The sequence below is a fragment of the Mixophyes fleayi genome, chromosome 6, assembly GCF_038048845.1.
Source record: "Mixophyes fleayi isolate aMixFle1 chromosome 6, aMixFle1.hap1, whole genome shotgun sequence".
NCBI classification, from domain to species: Eukaryota; Metazoa; Chordata; class Amphibia; order Anura; family Limnodynastidae; genus Mixophyes; species Mixophyes fleayi.
In genome coordinates this window covers 196,950,598-196,969,242 of record NC_134407.1, presented here as the reverse complement: position 1 = coordinate 196,969,242, position 18,645 = coordinate 196,950,598, and the positions used below count along the sequence as shown (strand labels likewise).

The 18,645-nt window shown below is 40.5% G+C and overlaps 1 protein-coding gene across 4 annotated transcripts in view; it reads right to left on the bottom strand.

Moving 5' to 3' along the window:
- MYCBPAP (MYCBP associated protein) overlaps positions 1 to 16,950 on the bottom strand; it is a 34,235-nt gene extending 17,285 nt beyond the window's left edge. For 2 of the 4 annotated variants that reach the window (XM_075177912.1, XM_075177913.1), the window contains exons 1-12: positions 16,837 to 16,950; positions 13,571 to 13,701; positions 11,620 to 11,779; positions 10,343 to 10,461; positions 9,978 to 10,149; positions 8,264 to 8,379; positions 8,028 to 8,178; positions 7,831 to 7,940; positions 4,028 to 4,143; positions 3,834 to 3,942; positions 2,948 to 3,140; positions 1,405 to 1,592 (exon numbers count right to left, since the gene is read on the bottom strand). In XM_075177912.1, the coding sequence (XP_075034013.1) occupies positions 1,405 to 1,592; positions 2,948 to 3,140; positions 3,834 to 3,942; positions 4,028 to 4,143; positions 7,831 to 7,940; positions 8,028 to 8,178; positions 8,264 to 8,379; positions 9,978 to 10,149; positions 10,343 to 10,461; positions 11,620 to 11,779; positions 13,571 to 13,701; positions 16,837 to 16,885 (1,614 nt within the window). In that variant the 5' untranslated portion in view covers positions 16,886 to 16,950. The remainder of the gene's footprint in view (positions 1 to 1,404; positions 1,593 to 2,947; positions 3,141 to 3,833; positions 3,943 to 4,027; positions 4,144 to 7,830; positions 7,941 to 8,027; positions 8,179 to 8,263; positions 8,380 to 9,977; positions 10,150 to 10,342; positions 10,462 to 11,619; positions 11,780 to 13,570; positions 13,702 to 16,836) is intronic. The other 2 variants (XM_075177914.1, XM_075177915.1) reach the window with 1 other exon arrangement.
- Between the last annotated feature and the right edge of the window lie 1,695 nt (positions 16,951 to 18,645).

Genomic DNA, 18,645 nt, shown 5'->3' with positions numbered 1-18,645 from the left:
ATTTTATAACCGGACTAAAAAGCTCTATAAAGAATGGAACTATGTCAGACAAATCCTGCGGTCTGTACGCCATACTTGCCAACTCTCCCGGAATGTCCGGGAGGACTCCCGCATTTTGCGAGTGTGGCAATCTCCCGAATTCTGTCCACTTCACTAGGAAGTGCCCCACTTCCTAGTGAAGTGGGCAGAATTAGATCCCAAATGCCGCGATTCCCGGTGAACCGCCCCCGCTGTCAAATGACGCTGTTTGCGTCATGACATCACAGGGGGTGGGGCCAAAATGAGGCCCCCTCACGCCCACCTCCACTGGCTGGCTCCTGGAAGAGAGCTGAAGAAAGTAGGTACGTATGGTGTACGCACTCAGGACCAGCAGTGTAGACAGGTTTCCATAGGGTTTACAGAGTCGCTATCTTTTTAGCAGATGGCTATGACAGATGAAGATCACAGATCTGACGGTAAAACGTGTATCGTCTGTACACATCAATCAGCATGCTGATTGGAACTTTCTGTCGCTGGTAAAACTGTCAGTGATATTGCATTGGGAGATATTTTCTGTAGTTTGTACCCAGCCTAAGAGCTGAGACAATAAAGCAAAGAAAAGGATTGATGGGCCATAAAGCAGGAAGGAGCTGAGGCCCTAAAGAGAATGCACATAGGGCCGTCCTGTTGCCCATTACTGAACTAAAGGTTATAAAATTGGAACAGGGACGAACCATGTTGCTGTGTGAGTAATACAAATGCAATCATTTTTTGCATGCAGGGAAAATACTGTCTGCTTTTGCACTTCAATTTAGAGCTGAGCTAGGATGTGCTCCCGTTCCATTACTAAATGGGTCTGCACACTTCAAATCGTCAGTGCCGCATTATTTTCCTGAGGTGCAAAATTGCACATTCTAGTTGGATTTACTCATAATTCTAAGGGGTATATCTATCAACCCTTCTAAAAAGGGAAAGTGGAGGTGTTGCTAATAGCAGCCAATCAAATGCTAGCTATCATTTATCTAATACATTCTAGAACATGATAGCTAGCATCTGATTGGTTGCTATGGATAACACTTCCACTTATCATTTTTAGAAGGTTTCATAAATCTATGCTCTGATGGAACATGAAAGTAATTGTAGTGTTGTTATCTTGTGAAAATTTAATTATACCTAATATTATGAACCAGTTGTATATTAATCTTTTTGTATTGCAGGGATGGAGAACTAATGTTATAGTACAGTAGTATTGGTATCACATACTGAAATCTTAATTGAAATATTTGATGCAGTATCAGAAATAAAATTGATCATTTATAATGATCAATAACTGAATGGCACCAGCACTTTATAACACATGCACGTAATACCTCCCGACATTATATATTTTCCATTAACCTACAGCATAGAATTTATGCTACTAACCTGCAGAGCCTCCCTGAGTGGGGCTGTCTTGTCTTCATACAGAGAAATTCCCCACAGAGACACCTGTATAAGGGCCCCAGCCAGCAATACGGGGTGTGTGCAGAACTCCCAGCTCTCCCCAAATATCCCGGCAGTCGGGGACTTGAAGTGAAAGGAGAAGATCTGTGATTCTCCTGGCAGGATCACACCTGGGAATGACACGGGTCAGAAAGGACAACGCTGAAGACACAGATACAGTTTGCAGGATGTAAACGTAATAACACATATATTATGTACATCTACTCTTCTTATGACATTGATGCCTCGGTCAGTGGCAGCAAGAAATACAGGACAAGTGGCTTACAGCAGATATGTAGGTACTAATAGCTTGCCTATGAGTAATGCAGAGGAATTATGAGATTTACAGCTCCATATCAATCCAAGGAGTAGTTCATATCAGTTGAGAACTGGGCCTGTATGACTGCAGAGAGGCTATTTGGGCAAGAGAGCCAATCAGAAGCCACAATCATAGAAACTGCGCTATGATAGGTCCTCCTGTTCACAGCCCACCTGCACAGTCACACTTAGATTATAACGCAGCTTTAAGTGACTTTGAACATATCAGCATAGCAGAGATTTACATGGTGACAGTAACACAGGTGTATCAAGAATGGGGCACCAACCTGATGACATCCAGTGAACAGAAGGATGTGTGTTTTCAGCAAGTTCAATCTTAGACGATTCACAGACAAAAAATACAGGAAAGAACCCTACACCTAGAGATTGTGGGTGAGCTAATAAATGACACCCAGATATGTCATACACACTACCACTGTAGCTTCTGTGCATGCATTCACAGATTAGCTGAGTGCAATGTTCTCATACTTTTTTTTTATTTTAAAATATATGTTTATTGGTTTTCCACTTGCAAATCTTTTTAACTGTATATACAAAACTTTCAATTAGTTTTTTGTTGTTGTTGTTGTGTATGGTGTGGTTAGGGGTCAAAGCACATGGTTTTTCCCAGGGTTTACAAGTTTGGTGACAAAGCTACCAGTGACACGTCTCACAAATGCAATGGTGTGAAAATAAAAACCACAAAAAAACATCTGTTATTTGGTTTTTCTATTTCTCAAATTACATCATCCAGCTGATCTACCAGAGGGTGAAATTGTCAGCAAACGGAATCTTGCAGCATTAGTAAGAACTCTTATACAAGTGTCCCTTACAAGGGTAGATTTTTAACAAAGATTACAGTGTATCTTTGGGTGCACAATAAGACAGTCTTTTAATGTGCTTTATTATTATCATTGTGTACGATTAGGTGCACTTTTCCAGCGCACAAGCATACTAAGGGGTAAATGTATCAAGCTGCAAGTTTCCGGCAGGTTTGAAAAGTGGAGATGTTGCCTATAGCAACCAATCAGATTCTAGTTATCATTTATTTAGCACATTCTACAAAATGACAGCTAGAATCTGATTGGTTGCTATAGGCGACATCTTCCCTTTTCAAACCTGCCGCAAACTCGCAGCTTGATGCATTTACCCCTAAATGTCTTCTCACCAGCGCTGGTGTTGAAATAGAAACGCTGCACGTGTGGCTCTTTGTGAAGGTCTCCTAGGCTGGCATCGTGCGGTAAGCGCCTCCATTCGTACCACAGCGCTGCGGTTCCGTTGTTCAAAATCTCTAGGTCTGATGAAGCTGTTTCCCCTGCCAGGGCTTCAAATGTGATGCGGGTAGAGATGCCAACTTTATCCTAAAGGAAGGGACAGCAGAAAGAAGACGTATGAAGCTGTGAACCGATTCTTAAGCAGTCAATGCATGTATAAGGTTACATCTAAGAGATGTTTACGGTGTGCACTATGAAGCCTTATTACTTGCATCCATCTATAATCACCACTGTTCTGTGTCCAGTTGTATGTTCATTTTTGCCTATACCAAGTCCCCTATGCACACATCACATCTGTATATCTCCAGATTTTTCTAGCTTAACTTGGCTGATTCTAAGGGGTAAATGTATCAAGCTGCGAGTTTCCGACGGGTTGGAAAAGTGGAGATTTTGCCTATAGCAACCAATCAGATTCTAATTATCATTTATTTAGTACATTCTACAAAATAATAGCTAGATTCCGAGTCTGAGGACTTGTCACCAGGGGGTAAATGTATCAAGCCTACAGTGGGTTTGATAAGTGGAGATGTTGCCTATAGCAACCAATCAGATTCTAGCTATTATTTTCAAACCCACTGGAAACTCACACCTTAAAACATTTATCCCCAGGTGTTCTATAACCAGCAATGTTATACAGAGGCTTATTGTAAGAGTCTGTGAAGAAAGAGGATTGAGGATAGGGAGAGAAGATAGTTGGACAAAGCTCTAGTGTTGGAGATAAAAGATGGAAGGAGGAGGAAGAAGTAACATAAAGTCAAAATATATATTTAGGCCTATTACCCTATGGGACCCAAGACTTTCCACCCAGTTTGCTTGCTGTCCGCAGAAGAGCAGCGAAGGACCCAGGAAAACATCTGACACAACATCTGGAAAATCTCCAAGTGGATCCCTAAAACAGTATGATATGACCATGAAATATACAGGTATGTCAAATAAGAAGATAGCTGCCCTTATTCATCTATATACAAACTTACTGGTTTTCTTTCTCTTCTGGGGGAGTTTCTTGAAGTTTCTCACTTAATGGTAATTTTTCGGCAAACACTGACGTAAAGGGCTGCCCTCGGCCAATGACTTCCAACCCATCGATATCCTAAAGGTATGACACAGAAGACTGAATTAGAGTCTTTATATTTTGGCTGAAGTCAGGCTGTGCTGTTGTAGGATGTGCTTTAGTACTGATCACCCAAAGATATTGATCAAGCACACAGAACACAAAACACAGCTAATAACTAACTTGTTTTCGATTCACAGTCCAAGTTATTGCTGGATGCAGACTGCTATGGTGAACCGAAGTAGTACATGTACTTGTGACAAAGCAGGGGCCGATATATTACGTGCTATGCTGATGACGCACACTGCAGCATCACAGCCCATACTGGGCAATTGGTTCAATGTTGCAGCATGTGTGGTTCAAAAACAACCGTGATGCCAAGTAACAATCCGGTCAAAATCAATCAGATCATTATTGGGCATGTTGGCAAATGCAAGCCCCAGTCCTGGTAGAAGTTGCTGTTCAGCCACAGGGGTTGAATGGCTGCACCTCAAATACATTGACCAAACTGAGCAGTGAATAAGTGTATATGTCTAGCTTTTTATATATTAATGCAAACATGATAATTATTTATTTAAGTGCTTAAACACAAATACTGCCTCATCCGGGAACACATTAATGCAATTTACCACCGGTTAAAAATATTTTTAGGGTCAATTACAGTTTAACCTGCTGTAGGAAAGCTGCAAAAACTGGGATTAATAGTCATTTTCAAATATACATGGTGGGCACACATAGTGCTGTATCTAGTGGCGCAACACTATGGTTAATTCTCTGTAATCTCAAAACTGTCCACGTAATTAGGCTGAATCAGAAGTTATACTGTGCCTGTTGCAACCAAAATGTTTCACAAGGATATTTAAACAAATATAAATCTTTCAATGTAAGGAGAAAGAAAACTGTTTGAAAATGTCTATTAATACAACTGATAACATAAATCTTGATGGTACATTTGTCACAATCCTCTTATTTTCTTTAGCTCCCCCACTTTCCATTTCAGGACAATGACCCAGTCTTTGTAAAAGACATTTCTCAATCGAGCTACGAGCTTCTGCTTTCACTTCCAACCAGACATGAACCATTTCATGTGCACATCACTAATATGAATAACTTCCCCTAGTGAGCTAGAGATCACATCCAACCTTTTTTTCTGTTAAAATAGAAATGTACTGTCGAAGTCAGATAATTGGATATTGTCATTTCCATTATTATCTAAAAACGTGAATTGTCTTTGTCTGAAATTATGCGAATAGCACGCTACGGCGTGGAGGAGCGTAATCATCATCATCATCATCATTTATTTATATAGCGCCACTAATTCCGCAGCGCTGTACAGAGAACTTATTCACATCAGTCCCTGCCCCATTGGAGCTTACAGTCTCAATTCCCTAATATAAACACATACTCACACACAGACACAGACAGACAGGGAGAGACAGACAGACAGACAGAGACTAGGATCAATTTTGATAGCAGCCAATTAACCTATCAGTATGTTTTTGGAGTGTGGGAGGAAACCGGAGCCACCGGAGGAAACCCAAGCAAACACAGGGAGAACATACAAACTCCACACAGATAAGGCCATGGTTGGGAATTGAACTCATGACCCCAGTGCTGTAAGGCAGGAGTGCTAACCACTAGGCCACTGTGTTGCCCAACCGCGTAATCTGCGTAATCAACCGCAACACGTGGCAAACACTTCTGCACACATTTACACGAACACACACACTTGTAATTAGCTCATATTAATAGTAGTTGCAACACATAGTTATTTGTACTGAAATGTAGCGGAGTTATGGTGTAATATTATAATGTTATATACATGTTAGTGAGATCTATGGTTCAGGTCACAGGAAACATATCATGTCTGGTATCATTCTAATCCCCTATTTATCCGCAGACGTCCGGTTCAATCGCCGAAAGGATCACACATTGCGTATGCTAGTTATGGATGATAGGGAATAAATGATTAAGAATGGTATTGTCTGTGTAATGCTAATAGAACAGTTTAAACTAGTTCTTGGCGGGAAGATTAGAATGCATCTTCTGGAGAGCGGACCCCCACCCCTGGATGGCATTGTTTGAACTGGCCAATGACCTGCATTATACTGGACCTTCCTGAAGCCTGAACCTATGGGAACATGCCAAATCATCTGTATTGTTTTCACTGTATTACTGACTGTATATAAGCAGGAGCTTTGGAACCAGTGTTCAGTCACTTTGACCCAGACTGCTGTATACTGGATCCAGGGTGCCTGCTAAGTACCGGCTGTACTTATTTTATTCTGACTTGTTACTCTGCTACTTTTTGCTATTAAATCGCATTGTGTTTTGGAACCACATCACTGGAAGTGGACAATCGTTACTGGATAGCGACTAGATGTACATAACAGTACAATTTGAAGACGGATAAGAACAATCTAGTCTGCCCATCTTTATCCTTAGACAGTATTTGATCCTTCTGCGTTTTCCACATTAGGGATAGTCTGTCTATCCTGGCATGTGGGATAATTTCCACTAGATTCCTCTACTGTATTAGCCTCTACCACATCTCTTGGGAGCTATTCCACCTATCCACTACCCTTACATGTCCCATAAATCTACTACCCTCCACTGACTTCCTTGTATAAATCCGTGTCATTTTATAAGGAGGTCAGTCTCTCCTTAAACACGTGTCCCCTGTTTTTGCCTGATGAAGAAATTGGCTTGGTCCATTTGAGGCTTCATTCATGTTTTTCGGCAGTACCTTCCGGATATATGTTAGCCCCTCCTGTACCATGCTAAACCCTTGTTTTACAAACCCAAGACATAGTCAATGACAGATACAACCTCCAACAGTTCAAACATAGAGCATAAATTAAATAGCATTCAAAAGATATCAGGCTAGAAGTCACATTTCTTTGTGATGTAGACCATGCCGAATTATAGTTGTCCTCTTTACACAATCTCTAATTTATTTATGTTCTTCTGGAGATATGGCCTCCAGAACGGAGCACAGTGTTCTAGGTGAGGTCTCGCCAATGACCTATATATCTGCATCACCACCTTTTGTCTTCTTCTTACTATTATCTCTTTCTATGCAGCTTAAAATCTAACCGGACCCCCGATACTTTGTTCTCTTCACACCTCTAATACTGATGTTTTACGAACAATTAAAAAGATTGCGATAGATGAAAAAGAATACAAAGTAGACCTTATTTTCAGGTATGAGTAGCTTACCGTTATTTTAGATTATTTTGTAATTGTCTCTAAGTGGATCTGAGAATGTGTGCTATATAACCATATGGTTTATCAGTGGTGTTATCAGTTTATTATTTAATGTTATTATATACCCCTCCTTCTTCAGCAGTACAAGGAGGGTATATTTACTACACTGCGGGTTTGATAAAGTGGAGATGTTTCCTATAGCAACCATTCAGATTCTAGCTGTCATTTTGTAGAATGTACTAAATAAATGATATCTAGAATCTGATTGGTTGCTATAGGCAACGTCTCCACTTTTTCAAACCCACAGTTTAGTAAATATACCCCCCTGTGTCTGGACACTCTGAGTTGGGGATATTTATAAAAAATGATGCCCAAGAAAAATGTTTTGGTTGTCAAGTAACCAAGGGGATTGTAAATGGTTGCCATGGGAAACAGTATATTTTTCCTGTGCACCAGGTCTCCTTTGGGAACTGAATGTTTTGGTCTAGTTGGGCCTCTATGAGCCATTCTTTCACTTACCGGTTTGGTGAAGTTGAGTTCCTCCATGACTGCTTTGAGCTTGTGACGGCGATGTTGTAGGTACAAACTTTTATCCCACGTGTGGTGAAACGGAGGCCTCTCTATGGTGCCTAAGAAGACATTACCTGGTTATGAGGACATATCTATACTTCAGTCAGGATAACACCAGGCAGCATTAGAAGAAAGCTTTGACATACCAGTCTCCTCCTTGATGCTTTGGGGTTGGCCTACGTGAGTGACAGGTAACGGGTAACCACGTTGGCTTTGAGTAAGGGTTAACGTCAAGCCACTCAGCTCGTCTCCAATGTGTTCAGACACATTCCAGAATTCACTGCCGACGCGGTAGCCCTGCAGGAAAAGAAAAATAATCAATGTCCCCAGTGTACATCCAGTCCATCATTTCCTCTGTATAGCAATATGCAGTGGAACCCACCTTGCCGTCTTCTACCACTGGAATACAGTGATCTATCTGATCTCTTTCCTCCTGAACTCTGCGGAAATCTCCACATACGCTCATCACAAGCTGTCCACTGGGTTTACAAAGCTGACCTGTCTCAGAGAAGAAAACTGGTTATAAGAGGGGCGATAAAATAAAATATTATCAAATAAAAAGGAAGTTAGAGAAAATAATAAAATTAAAATGAAAAAAACCCATTTAGTGCAATCTTTCTCTCGTTACTGTAATTAGAATTCCATTCTGTTAACCATTTAAACCTTATTGGACTCATTTATACTATTCTTTAAAGAACCACTAAACACAAACATTTATATTTTCAGGTATAACCAAGAAGGTAGAACATTTTGTTCAGAATTAACTTAAGTAAAGGATTACCTCCCCACTCCTTTACACAGCTGAAGGCCCTACCCACATATTTAGGACAGTGTCCTAATGGGATCATGAGGGGCCAAAAAGCTGAGGTTACAGTCATTTGAGCCACTGTGACATCACTGATCCTGCCCCTGTGTATGAATTACACAAACCACACAGGGCAAAGCAAATCTGCAAAGCTATCAGTCACTCTGCCTCTGCTGTGTTACAGAAGCAGCTCCTCCTAACATGGCAATCTGCTGCAGAGCAGTAAAAGAGAGCACGGTGCAGTGGATTATTTAAGTAAAAGCCACTTCAGTTATTTCATGTATTGTATTCCGTTCAGTCACACAACTTTTGCTATATATAAACCATTGTCAAAAATTCATATTTGGTTTCATTTTTAATACACCCAAATGGACTATTTTTCAAATAATGTACTGTATAACGTGTACTATCTAAATTTGGTTAGATACATTATTTAGCAGAGTGAATCTAACTTGCATGGAATGCTCAGTTTAAACTTTATGGTATTGTTATTAGTGACTGCTCAAAAAGGTACTAGTTAGAGAGACTAACTAGATACACCCTCTAACAGAGTCTATTTAACCAACTGTTAGATATACATGTCAGGATTTATAGTTGACAAAAGAGGACTTGTCATCTCTTTAAAGGGATTCTATACTAATTTTCCATAGGCCCGTACTTTCAAGAGATGCAGTAGCCATGATGAACCCACACCTAGTGCACTATGCTGATTACGTTTTATACCATGACAGAAAACTACACTAATCTATAATGTGATATCAGAGTAAATAATTATTTGCCATGTAATTAATAGCTTGGAGGGAGTAGGGAAGTCAGAAAACAGGCTGTAAAGGTTGTAAATATAATATGTTATAGCCAGATTTGGAGCTAATGGCAGAGACACCCAAAGTGAGTAGGACTAAAAAAATTGCTACTCTTGAAAGCAAAATGGATGGAAAAAAACAAAAAGAGGAAAATTCATTAAAAAATTCTATTAAACACCAGGGGGGTAAATGTATCAAGCTGCGAGTTTCTGGTAGGTTTGAAAAGTGGAGGTGTTGCTTATAGCAACTAAACAGATTCTAGTTATTTTGTAGAATGTACTAAATAAATGATAACAAGAATCTGATTGGTTGCTATAGGCCACATCTCCACTTTTTCAAACCCACCAGAAACTCGCAGCTTGATACATTTACCCCCAGGAGAGAGAGTGTACAAGAGAGAATTTCAGCCCACTATATTCCGCACAGAGGTACAGGCACTGCTCCTTACTAATGACTATTTGCATAATAAAAACATCAATGAAACTGACGGGATAAAGCGTTTAGCTGCCTCTTCCTCAGATTCATGTGGTAGTGCCAGTTACTCAGAGCATGGTCCTGTTTCTGAGAATGTCTGTAAGTCTCCTTCTGCTCCAGTCTCCCTGTCCTGACATGAGTTCCAAGAACATCGTAGTGTGGGGGCTGCGGTATTAGCTGAGCAACCTAAGTACATAGAGAGTATTGATTAATAACTTAGCACAAACTTTCTATATGTTGGGATATTCAATACATCATCAAGAGGTAATCTTAATTCTTTTAAAATAACAGATGTTAAAGGCAGACGATAGCCTAGAACTGTTCCAAGGAAAATTATAAGGAATCTGCGGCCATAAAAGGAGTAGGGAATATAACTTACCTGCAAGTTTCCTCTTGCTGTAGCTTCTCGGTTCAGGTCCTGCAAACTGCCCAGGATGTTGTGTAGTTGAAGCGGACTATGTGCGTCACACAAAAGTACTTCTGCTCCTAAAACAGGATCTGAGTTATATCAGATATGGAGAAAGGAAATTCTGGTATAGCCAATTACTGAACATTCCATAGACAAAATATTGTATTCAGCATTTCTTACACTATTCATATATAAACCTAGGGAACTGATGCATTGGATAAACCTACTTCTTTAGATGGACCCACTGGCCTTTAGCTGCTATCACACATCTTTGTTTCTGTGGTTAACAACACATAATTTAGGATTAAGTGATGCTAATATATGTATAAATTCCTGTAAATAATATTTGTATACCGTCAATTTGAAGTGGCGTAATTTCCTGGTATCTGAATGAATAGCAACCGCGGAGGAGTCATATCGGACATGTCGTCTGTCTTCATTATAGTAAATCTGCATTTTATATATATCGGAATTAGTGCAAAAAGCATTATTTTGTTGTTATACCGGATGTCAGGATTCCATGCACCGGTATAAAGTACCCAACCCGTCAGGGCATGGTGGGGAGAATTAGGTCTATCTATTAATTCTCTATGCTATTTATTTAATGTTGGGGCTAATTGGGGGTAAATAGGTCTTATTTATTAAATGTGAATGCTATTAATTCAATGTCGGGCTGGTAGGGTGGATAAAGTTCTGTTTATTAAATGTGGAGAATATTAATTCATTGTTGGGGCTGGTAAGGAGGAAATAGGTATATTTATTAAATGTGAATACTATTAATTTAATGTTGGGCTGGTTTCAGGTATGGAGGCCTAATTATTAAATGTAGCTGCTATTGATTTAACATCAGGGCTGGTTGGGGGAGGGGGGCCTAAATGGGCTCACTCATTGCTAGACTTTCCATATTTTATATATATATCCCTTTTTACCAAACAGGGCCCCAACATTCCTGGAACCAGACAAGCAGCAACTGAGCTTCAGAGACCAGCAGTCATATAACATTGAGACTAGCCCACCAGAATCAGGACAACTGGCTATCATTGTCGTGCATATGACGGGAAAGGAAGAGATGGAGAGCAGAGTAGCTCTATCTCAAATGATAGCCCAAACCCCTTTCATGCACTCTGGCGATGTGGAACGAAAAGCCCCCGTTAGAAATTCTGCGTTTGCCCCTGCCCTGGCTCTCCTAGATCTTTATCTGGACCGGTAGTACAAACAAGCATTGTATACTGGTCACATGGGCATACCTGTAGGATCCTGGCCTTTGGTTGCTGATTCGGGAGGAACTGGACGAGCTACAAGCAGTCGTCTCTTTTTACTAAACTCTTGATCATGATGTTTCCGAATTAGGATCCGGCTTGTAACAGAAGCTTTCTGTTCTTCTTTGGGGCATCGTGGTGGATGAAGCTATGGATTGAAAGAGTAAATGCCAGTGGAATGTTCAACATAACACAATAACATAGATACAGTGGCGCTTCCTCAAAGGCCTTTTTTTCATATGGAAACTTTTGGGGGAGGAAAAACCCCACATAACAAATAATACTTTACATTTATAGGCGTTATTGACAGCGACTGGCCCATATGTAGTTTTAGAAAGATAAAAAAAAGGGGGGGAGGGCAGGAATGTTCTCAACCACATATGATTGGACGAGCTGTGGCCACCAATCATGAGCTATTTCCTCAGAACTCAAGAAAATCATAGGCTGTACTTCCTCTATCCCTGAATTAAATTTTTAATGGTCAGATGGCGGTCAAAACAAACGGAGTAGACAATCCATTTATAAGCGCTAATTATAATTATATGGTTCCAATATCTACTATTGCACGGGGCATGAAAAAGACCAGTGGTGAGGTGAAAAACAAACTGACATCCTATCTGGAAGAGCTTAGGTCCTGGCTCTGAAGGTTGAACATTCCACCAGTCATGAGGACAGTGAAAAGTACAACACGGAGACCAAGGAAGAAAAGGAAAAGCTTATCCATACCCACACGTACCAGTTATATGCTTGCAAAGGTTATGTTCAAACATAAATTTAGGTTCTACAAATGCGATGATGGGACACCTTTTCTCCATCTACTATAGAATAAAGGCTAAAACGGGTAAATCACTGCACAGACAAAGAACACGTAAAGAGATTAACTCTCCCTGTCTATAACACAGCTACATAGTTTTACTTCATACTTTATAAAGAGTAAAGTAATTTATTTGAATTATAAAATGTGCTCTTTAAATAAAGATTGAGCAAACTCAGGGACAACGAATGTTAGAATCCAGTAATAGAAATTCCGTACTTATTGACGATGGATTGCGTATATGAAAAATAAGGAAGAGAAAAATGCTTATGCATGAGAAATTATAAGGGATAATTGTAAGTCGGTAGAGGAAATTACATCAGAGTAGTTTTGTTGTCCTTAAGAAGAACTTGTGGTTTATATATACGAAACATAAAGACAAATTTTCTGCACACTTATCTTTTCCTGTTTTGTTTTAACAAAAAAAACTACTCATAAACACAACGGACCAAGGGAAGTAAATTAAAAGGAGACTCCAAGAGACCCATTGTACAAACGCTGTGTGTGGAAAATGCTGAATTGCTTTTATGGCACATTGTCGTATAGGAGGATAGGTGTTAAGTTGCAAGCACACTGGTTAGAGATTTCATCCAATACACAACAAACTCTAAAAACAAAAGCATAAAACTGTTTGGAGTCATAGACACAAACAGCAAAGTATTTATAGATTATCTATGGCTTGTGACGATCTCACAAGACTGGAATGTTCAGCGGATATCTTATGTGCATGGTATGAACAGACTCAAGTATTATTCACAAATGCCATCAAAATCACTAGTGTCTCTTCATTGCTGTGATTTTGAAGAGCATATAATCTCTGCTCAAACAGCATATTCATTTCACTGTATGACACGAAGTTAAGACATTAATTTCACAGCGTGCAGTGGTAATGCACAACTCGGGCACACAATGCATGAGCCCTACTAAGTCTCTCGCCGTAATACAATTTATTAAACTAGCAGATCTCTACACAGTTGTAGTGGTGCCAATGCAATTACAACGGCACTTGTGAGGTCCTGTCATGTTGCCCAACACTGGCACTCAATGTAGAGTGATATATTTCAACAACATCAGGAGAAGCACAGACTGCACAAACCTTATTATATGGACGGATTAGCCTCTTACCTTCTCAAGATCCCCGAGTTTGATTGCCAAAGCCTGAATTTCATCTCCCTGAAGTACACTGCTTGTAGCCAGCTCGGTTTGCTCCTGCACTGGGGTAGAAGACGGTTCCAACCCCTTCAATTTCTTTTTCTCTGCAACATAATAAGTTCATATTTTAGATTCCATTTGGGACCATAACTTATGGGAAAGCAGATGATCAAAACAACCTAATGATGTTGTTACAGACACTTTACACAATAATGTATACGTAGCATTGCAGTGATTTTGCTAAATACTTGAGTATAATAATAAGATACCTGAAATAATAGAAATATGCACTTGACTCAATTGGACAAACATGCTATTTGGCCGACAGCTTCTCTACCACCTAGTAAAAAGGATTTAGGATCACTCTAGAGCTAGGATTAGGGTGAGGCTCAGATTAGGGCTTGGGCTACGACTAACATTAAAAGCTGACTTGGACTGCACTGGGGCAATGTAAGAGCCATTCATAGGCAAACAGAGGGGGGGGTTCCTAGTGCCTGGAAACCCCCCTCCAAGCCTGGGGCACTGTATAATTGAGGTGGCTGGACCCTGCCCCCGCTTCACATGGCTCTGCTTGAAAAGGGAGAACTGCGTGAACCTAACAGTAGTGCATGCAGCATTCCCATGTATATTATGGGGATAGGAAGAGTTGGAGAGCAGCCAAGCACTGTCTAAAACTATAGCTACGCCTCCATGCATGCTGGTCACACCCACTGGTGGCGTGATGTGGAAACCCCCCTCTACAAATCTTGCGTTTGCCCCTGTAATTGTTTAGATTATAAAGTTGAGGCAGGTCTTTTTAATTTTACATTTCCCTTTTTGAAACATGGTGTCTTTGGTCTTCCAAGGTCTACAGGGAACTAAGGTATAAGCTCTACGCCCCAGACCCAACTACCAGTAAGTGTAATGGTGGGCACCGGAAAACAGCCTTATTATAATAACGACCTTGGCAGCCATACACTGCTAGTGGTAGGCTGAAGATTCAAACTTGCTCTGTGTTAAAAAGTAAAGTAATTCCATCCAATATTATTGCAGACAGCTGCAGCTCCTCCCACATGCGTCCGTATGGGATCTGGTAGAGGTCAAAAAGCTGAGATGGCAAAAGTTTGAGTCACTGTGGAACCAGTGGCTTTGTCACTAAATAGGAATCCACAAGTCCACATATCACATTTATTACCAAGAAACCATTGTTTTTAAAAGACCTCATACGCACTTTGTGGTTTTACTGGCGTTCGGGTGCGTTGCGCTTTTCTGAATGCAACTGGTTTAATTTATTTGGGTTTACCGCAAGTAAATGCATTAGAGACTGACTACAGGGTCCTCCATTGACTTCAAAAAGCTAGCAACAAATGTATTTGTATTTTCACTTGTGTTTTTTTTAACACAAAAAGAAAACCGACCATTGGGTACAAAGCCTAAAAGAGAGTATGAGTATAAACGCTCCAGTCACTGTTATATTATTCAGCTCAGCATTACACAGGCGATAATTTATATAAATTTGAAATGGTGGCTTTACGCTAAGTTTATCTTTATGGGGGATGCAAAGGACAAAATATGCATACATGAGTGATCATGTTCAGTGTTCATATGATACAGGAGATTGTACAGCTCCATGTTCATGTATGTACAGGGCTGTAACGAGAAAGTACTGAGCCCTGTTGAAACATTTTTGAGGGCACCCAATCCTGAAAGCCTACAAGACCTGACCATAATCCGCTCCAAAACAATATCCAACACTATAATACAGTATATATATTTACCAAAATAACCCAGGTGTTTGAATCATACATGCATTTATTTTTCTCAGTGGATATTGTCAAGCTACCGGTGTCACAAGCATACGCCCAAACGCTTTCACACGGCCCTGGAACTGCTGAAATGTGCGCAAAAAAATAAAGTTCTTCTATCTGGAAACACCTGCAGTGGATATACAAAGTCTACACAACCTTAGTAAAACTGTAGGTGTTTGTGATATAAGGGTGGAAATGTAATTTCCAGTGTTGTGGCATCGCTCCGCACACATTGCTGTTAATTGCAGAAAAAATATCAGCTCGTTTTTGAAAATTTCTGTTAAGTCTCCGCCTAGTACTAGTTTATGGAGTGTGTTTCATTTTATTTTATTTATGATATATTTATTATGTATTGTTTGTTCTTTTAAGCTTATAATAAATTTTATTATACATAGTATAACTACGGTGGCATTTTTACTTTAGATAAGATCTATTTGTCTATGGGATATATTTGCGCTCTTTTTTTTCTTTGTTCTTAGTTAGAAACAGCATCTGTTATCACTGTGAACACCGGCAACAATGGGGCAGATTCAATTCAGCGTGAGGTGACGTGATGCGTCTCTGAAACAGTCCACGGAGACGCATCGTGTCGGAGTTCTTACAGCAATCTCCACTTATTTTCCCTTGTGTCTGATAGGGGTGTGCCGAAAAATGAGTGGAGATTTGTTACTGTAATAGCCGGCAATATGCGCATCTTGCGCTAAATTGAATCTGCCCCTATGGGGGAGATTCAATGAGCCGCGTGGTGTCTCCAGAACGTCCACGAGACACTTTGCGGCGGGGAGATTTGACAGAAATCTCAGCTTGTTGTTTTTCCCTCGCAAACCCATAAAATTAGCAGATTTCTACCGTAGCTGCCGTTGCGATGTCCGCACGCCACAGCGTCAACAATTGAATTTCCCCCCCACAAATATGACAAAGTATGTTAGCAATAAGTGTGTTGAAGATCTAATCTATAGGGATGTTTTTTTTTTAGAAGACACATAAAGGTTTAATTCAGAGCGGTAACTTAGAATTCTAGCGCCCGGGGCGAGAAAGAAAAATGCCGCCCCCCCAACCGCTTAATTTTAACCAAATTAGCCTGAAAATGTGCCCCCCTTCAGCCTTGCGCCCTGGGCGGTCGCCCCCTGTTGCACAGCCCTAGTTACGGCCCTGGTTTAAGTTGTTATAATTACATTCAATTGACATTTATTTTAGCAGACTGGAGCACATTCCTTTTTTATATGCTCCAGCTCCCACCAATAATAGGTGAGATTATACCATACAAGTCTTACCAATATGGAAGTCATGAGAATGCACCTTAACCTGCTATATCCATTATCCCCTATTTCAGCTACAATAGGTAGATGTGTTCACATACAGCAGCTCTGTGTCACACAGACACGTTATAGGAGCAGCATGGCTGCAGCAGGGACACACTGCATTCTGCACAGCATAATATGTATAGGTTACCCGGTGGGGTCCTCGCCCGAGTCTCTCTCTTCCCCGGTTTGTTCGCCATGCTCCGGTCCTTGCAGACTGCGTGTCCATAGCAACAGTACACAAGTTTTACAGCCTCCCCCTATGGGTCACCCAACCAAAAGGCCCAAGAAACTACAACTCCCAGCGTGCTGTGCGCGCACATGTCACTCTTATACCCAGGACTCCCAGTCACCCGGGATAGAGTGTATTATTCTCTCTCTTAGGCCGGCAGTATATGGGGACAGGGCCACTTTATGCACTTATGGTTACGGGGTAAATCAGTGTTATACAAGCTGAAGCAATCTGTTGCTTTGCAGGTGTTGTTTTGGGGGGTGCTGGAACTTGTAGTTCCACGACGTTGCATTTCTCTCCACTGTAAACTTGCACTTCCAGATGTTGGTATTTTTTTCTTTTTAATAATTTCATTTCCTTAAAGAAATAAACTATTGACGATCCAAGGTCGTTTCCCTTTTTTTATGGTTCTGTGCTGCATCAGATTCAAATGAATTGCTTTTTAATTTCCTATTCTACCCAAGCAACCTTTATATTGTTTTGTTTCAAGGCCTATAGGTGTTTTATGGTAACATATTGAAATAAATAGATAATAAGGCACCCAATCGGTGTCAGCCAGGTGGGCATGGTCACAGTGGGGAGCCTGTCATGGGTGCCCTTTGGTTGCTCAGTGGTTAAATTGCATGGTGCAATTTCCCTCCATGGGGAACTAGAGGTACAAATGGGGCTTAGAAGCCTGGCATTGGTGGGTAAAAGCAGCAATCCACATCGTTGTTGTTTTTTTTCTGTTAAGAAGCAAGTTAAGTACCTGTTAAGCATGCATCTGGTAGTTATTTTTGTTAGCGACCCTCCTACAAATCATCTCCTTTTCAAAAACTCTGGAGAGGAGATCAGTATCACAGACTCGCATGTCATGGCAGAGTTGAGAGAAGAAGGGATAGGATTTTACAGTGCATACAGACCTTAGGGGGGTGTTCCAAAGCCTGGTTGCTCACTACATCATATGCTATGTGACTGTGGTTGCCATGGTAGTCACAACTGTGGAAAGTATTATAAATCATTAATAGCTGCATGACAAAACAAATCAATAAAAATGGTAATAACAAAATGTTTGCTTATGGCTTGCCGCAGTAATGCTTGGGGAAAAAAACAAAACACCTCATTTTTTAATGGGATTGCTGCTTTTATGAAAGGAGAGAGAAATGTCATGTCTGGAACCTGTGCGACACATAAAAGGAAAAGGCACTTTCCCCTTTCCAGCAAGACACAGTAAGGTAACCCCAAGTGATTTAAATAGGGCTAGAGGGGGTTAATGTTTATTGAATTGTTACAATGGTCTGTGTTATCTTGGTTTAAACTAAGAGAAAGAGGTAAGTATAAAATGGAAAAAAAGATGTAAAATATATATAAAAAACAAAAAAACAATGGACATATACATACTGGTCTTAAGTTAATTTGTCAATGTGTTGTGGTTAATAAGATGGGGGCTTATTGGATGTCCCTGAAATAGGCAGGGCTCGATGGCTATTTTTGGGAGAACTCCGGGAACTGGCCTGCCAGTGGTCCTGAAGGGTTTCTATCCCACGCTATGGGTTATTACCCCTTAGTATTATGTTCTTCACCAGGACAGAGGGCTACTTGGCCAGTTGTGGTGGACACAGGTTACATGATCCATGGCATTTGAGTTTAAGCTGTGGCCAATTTGATGGCACTTGGCTCCCTGGTTAAGCTCCTCTCCTTAAGAACTTTGTGAATAATAAATAAAAGAGTGTGGCCATATCCTCTCCA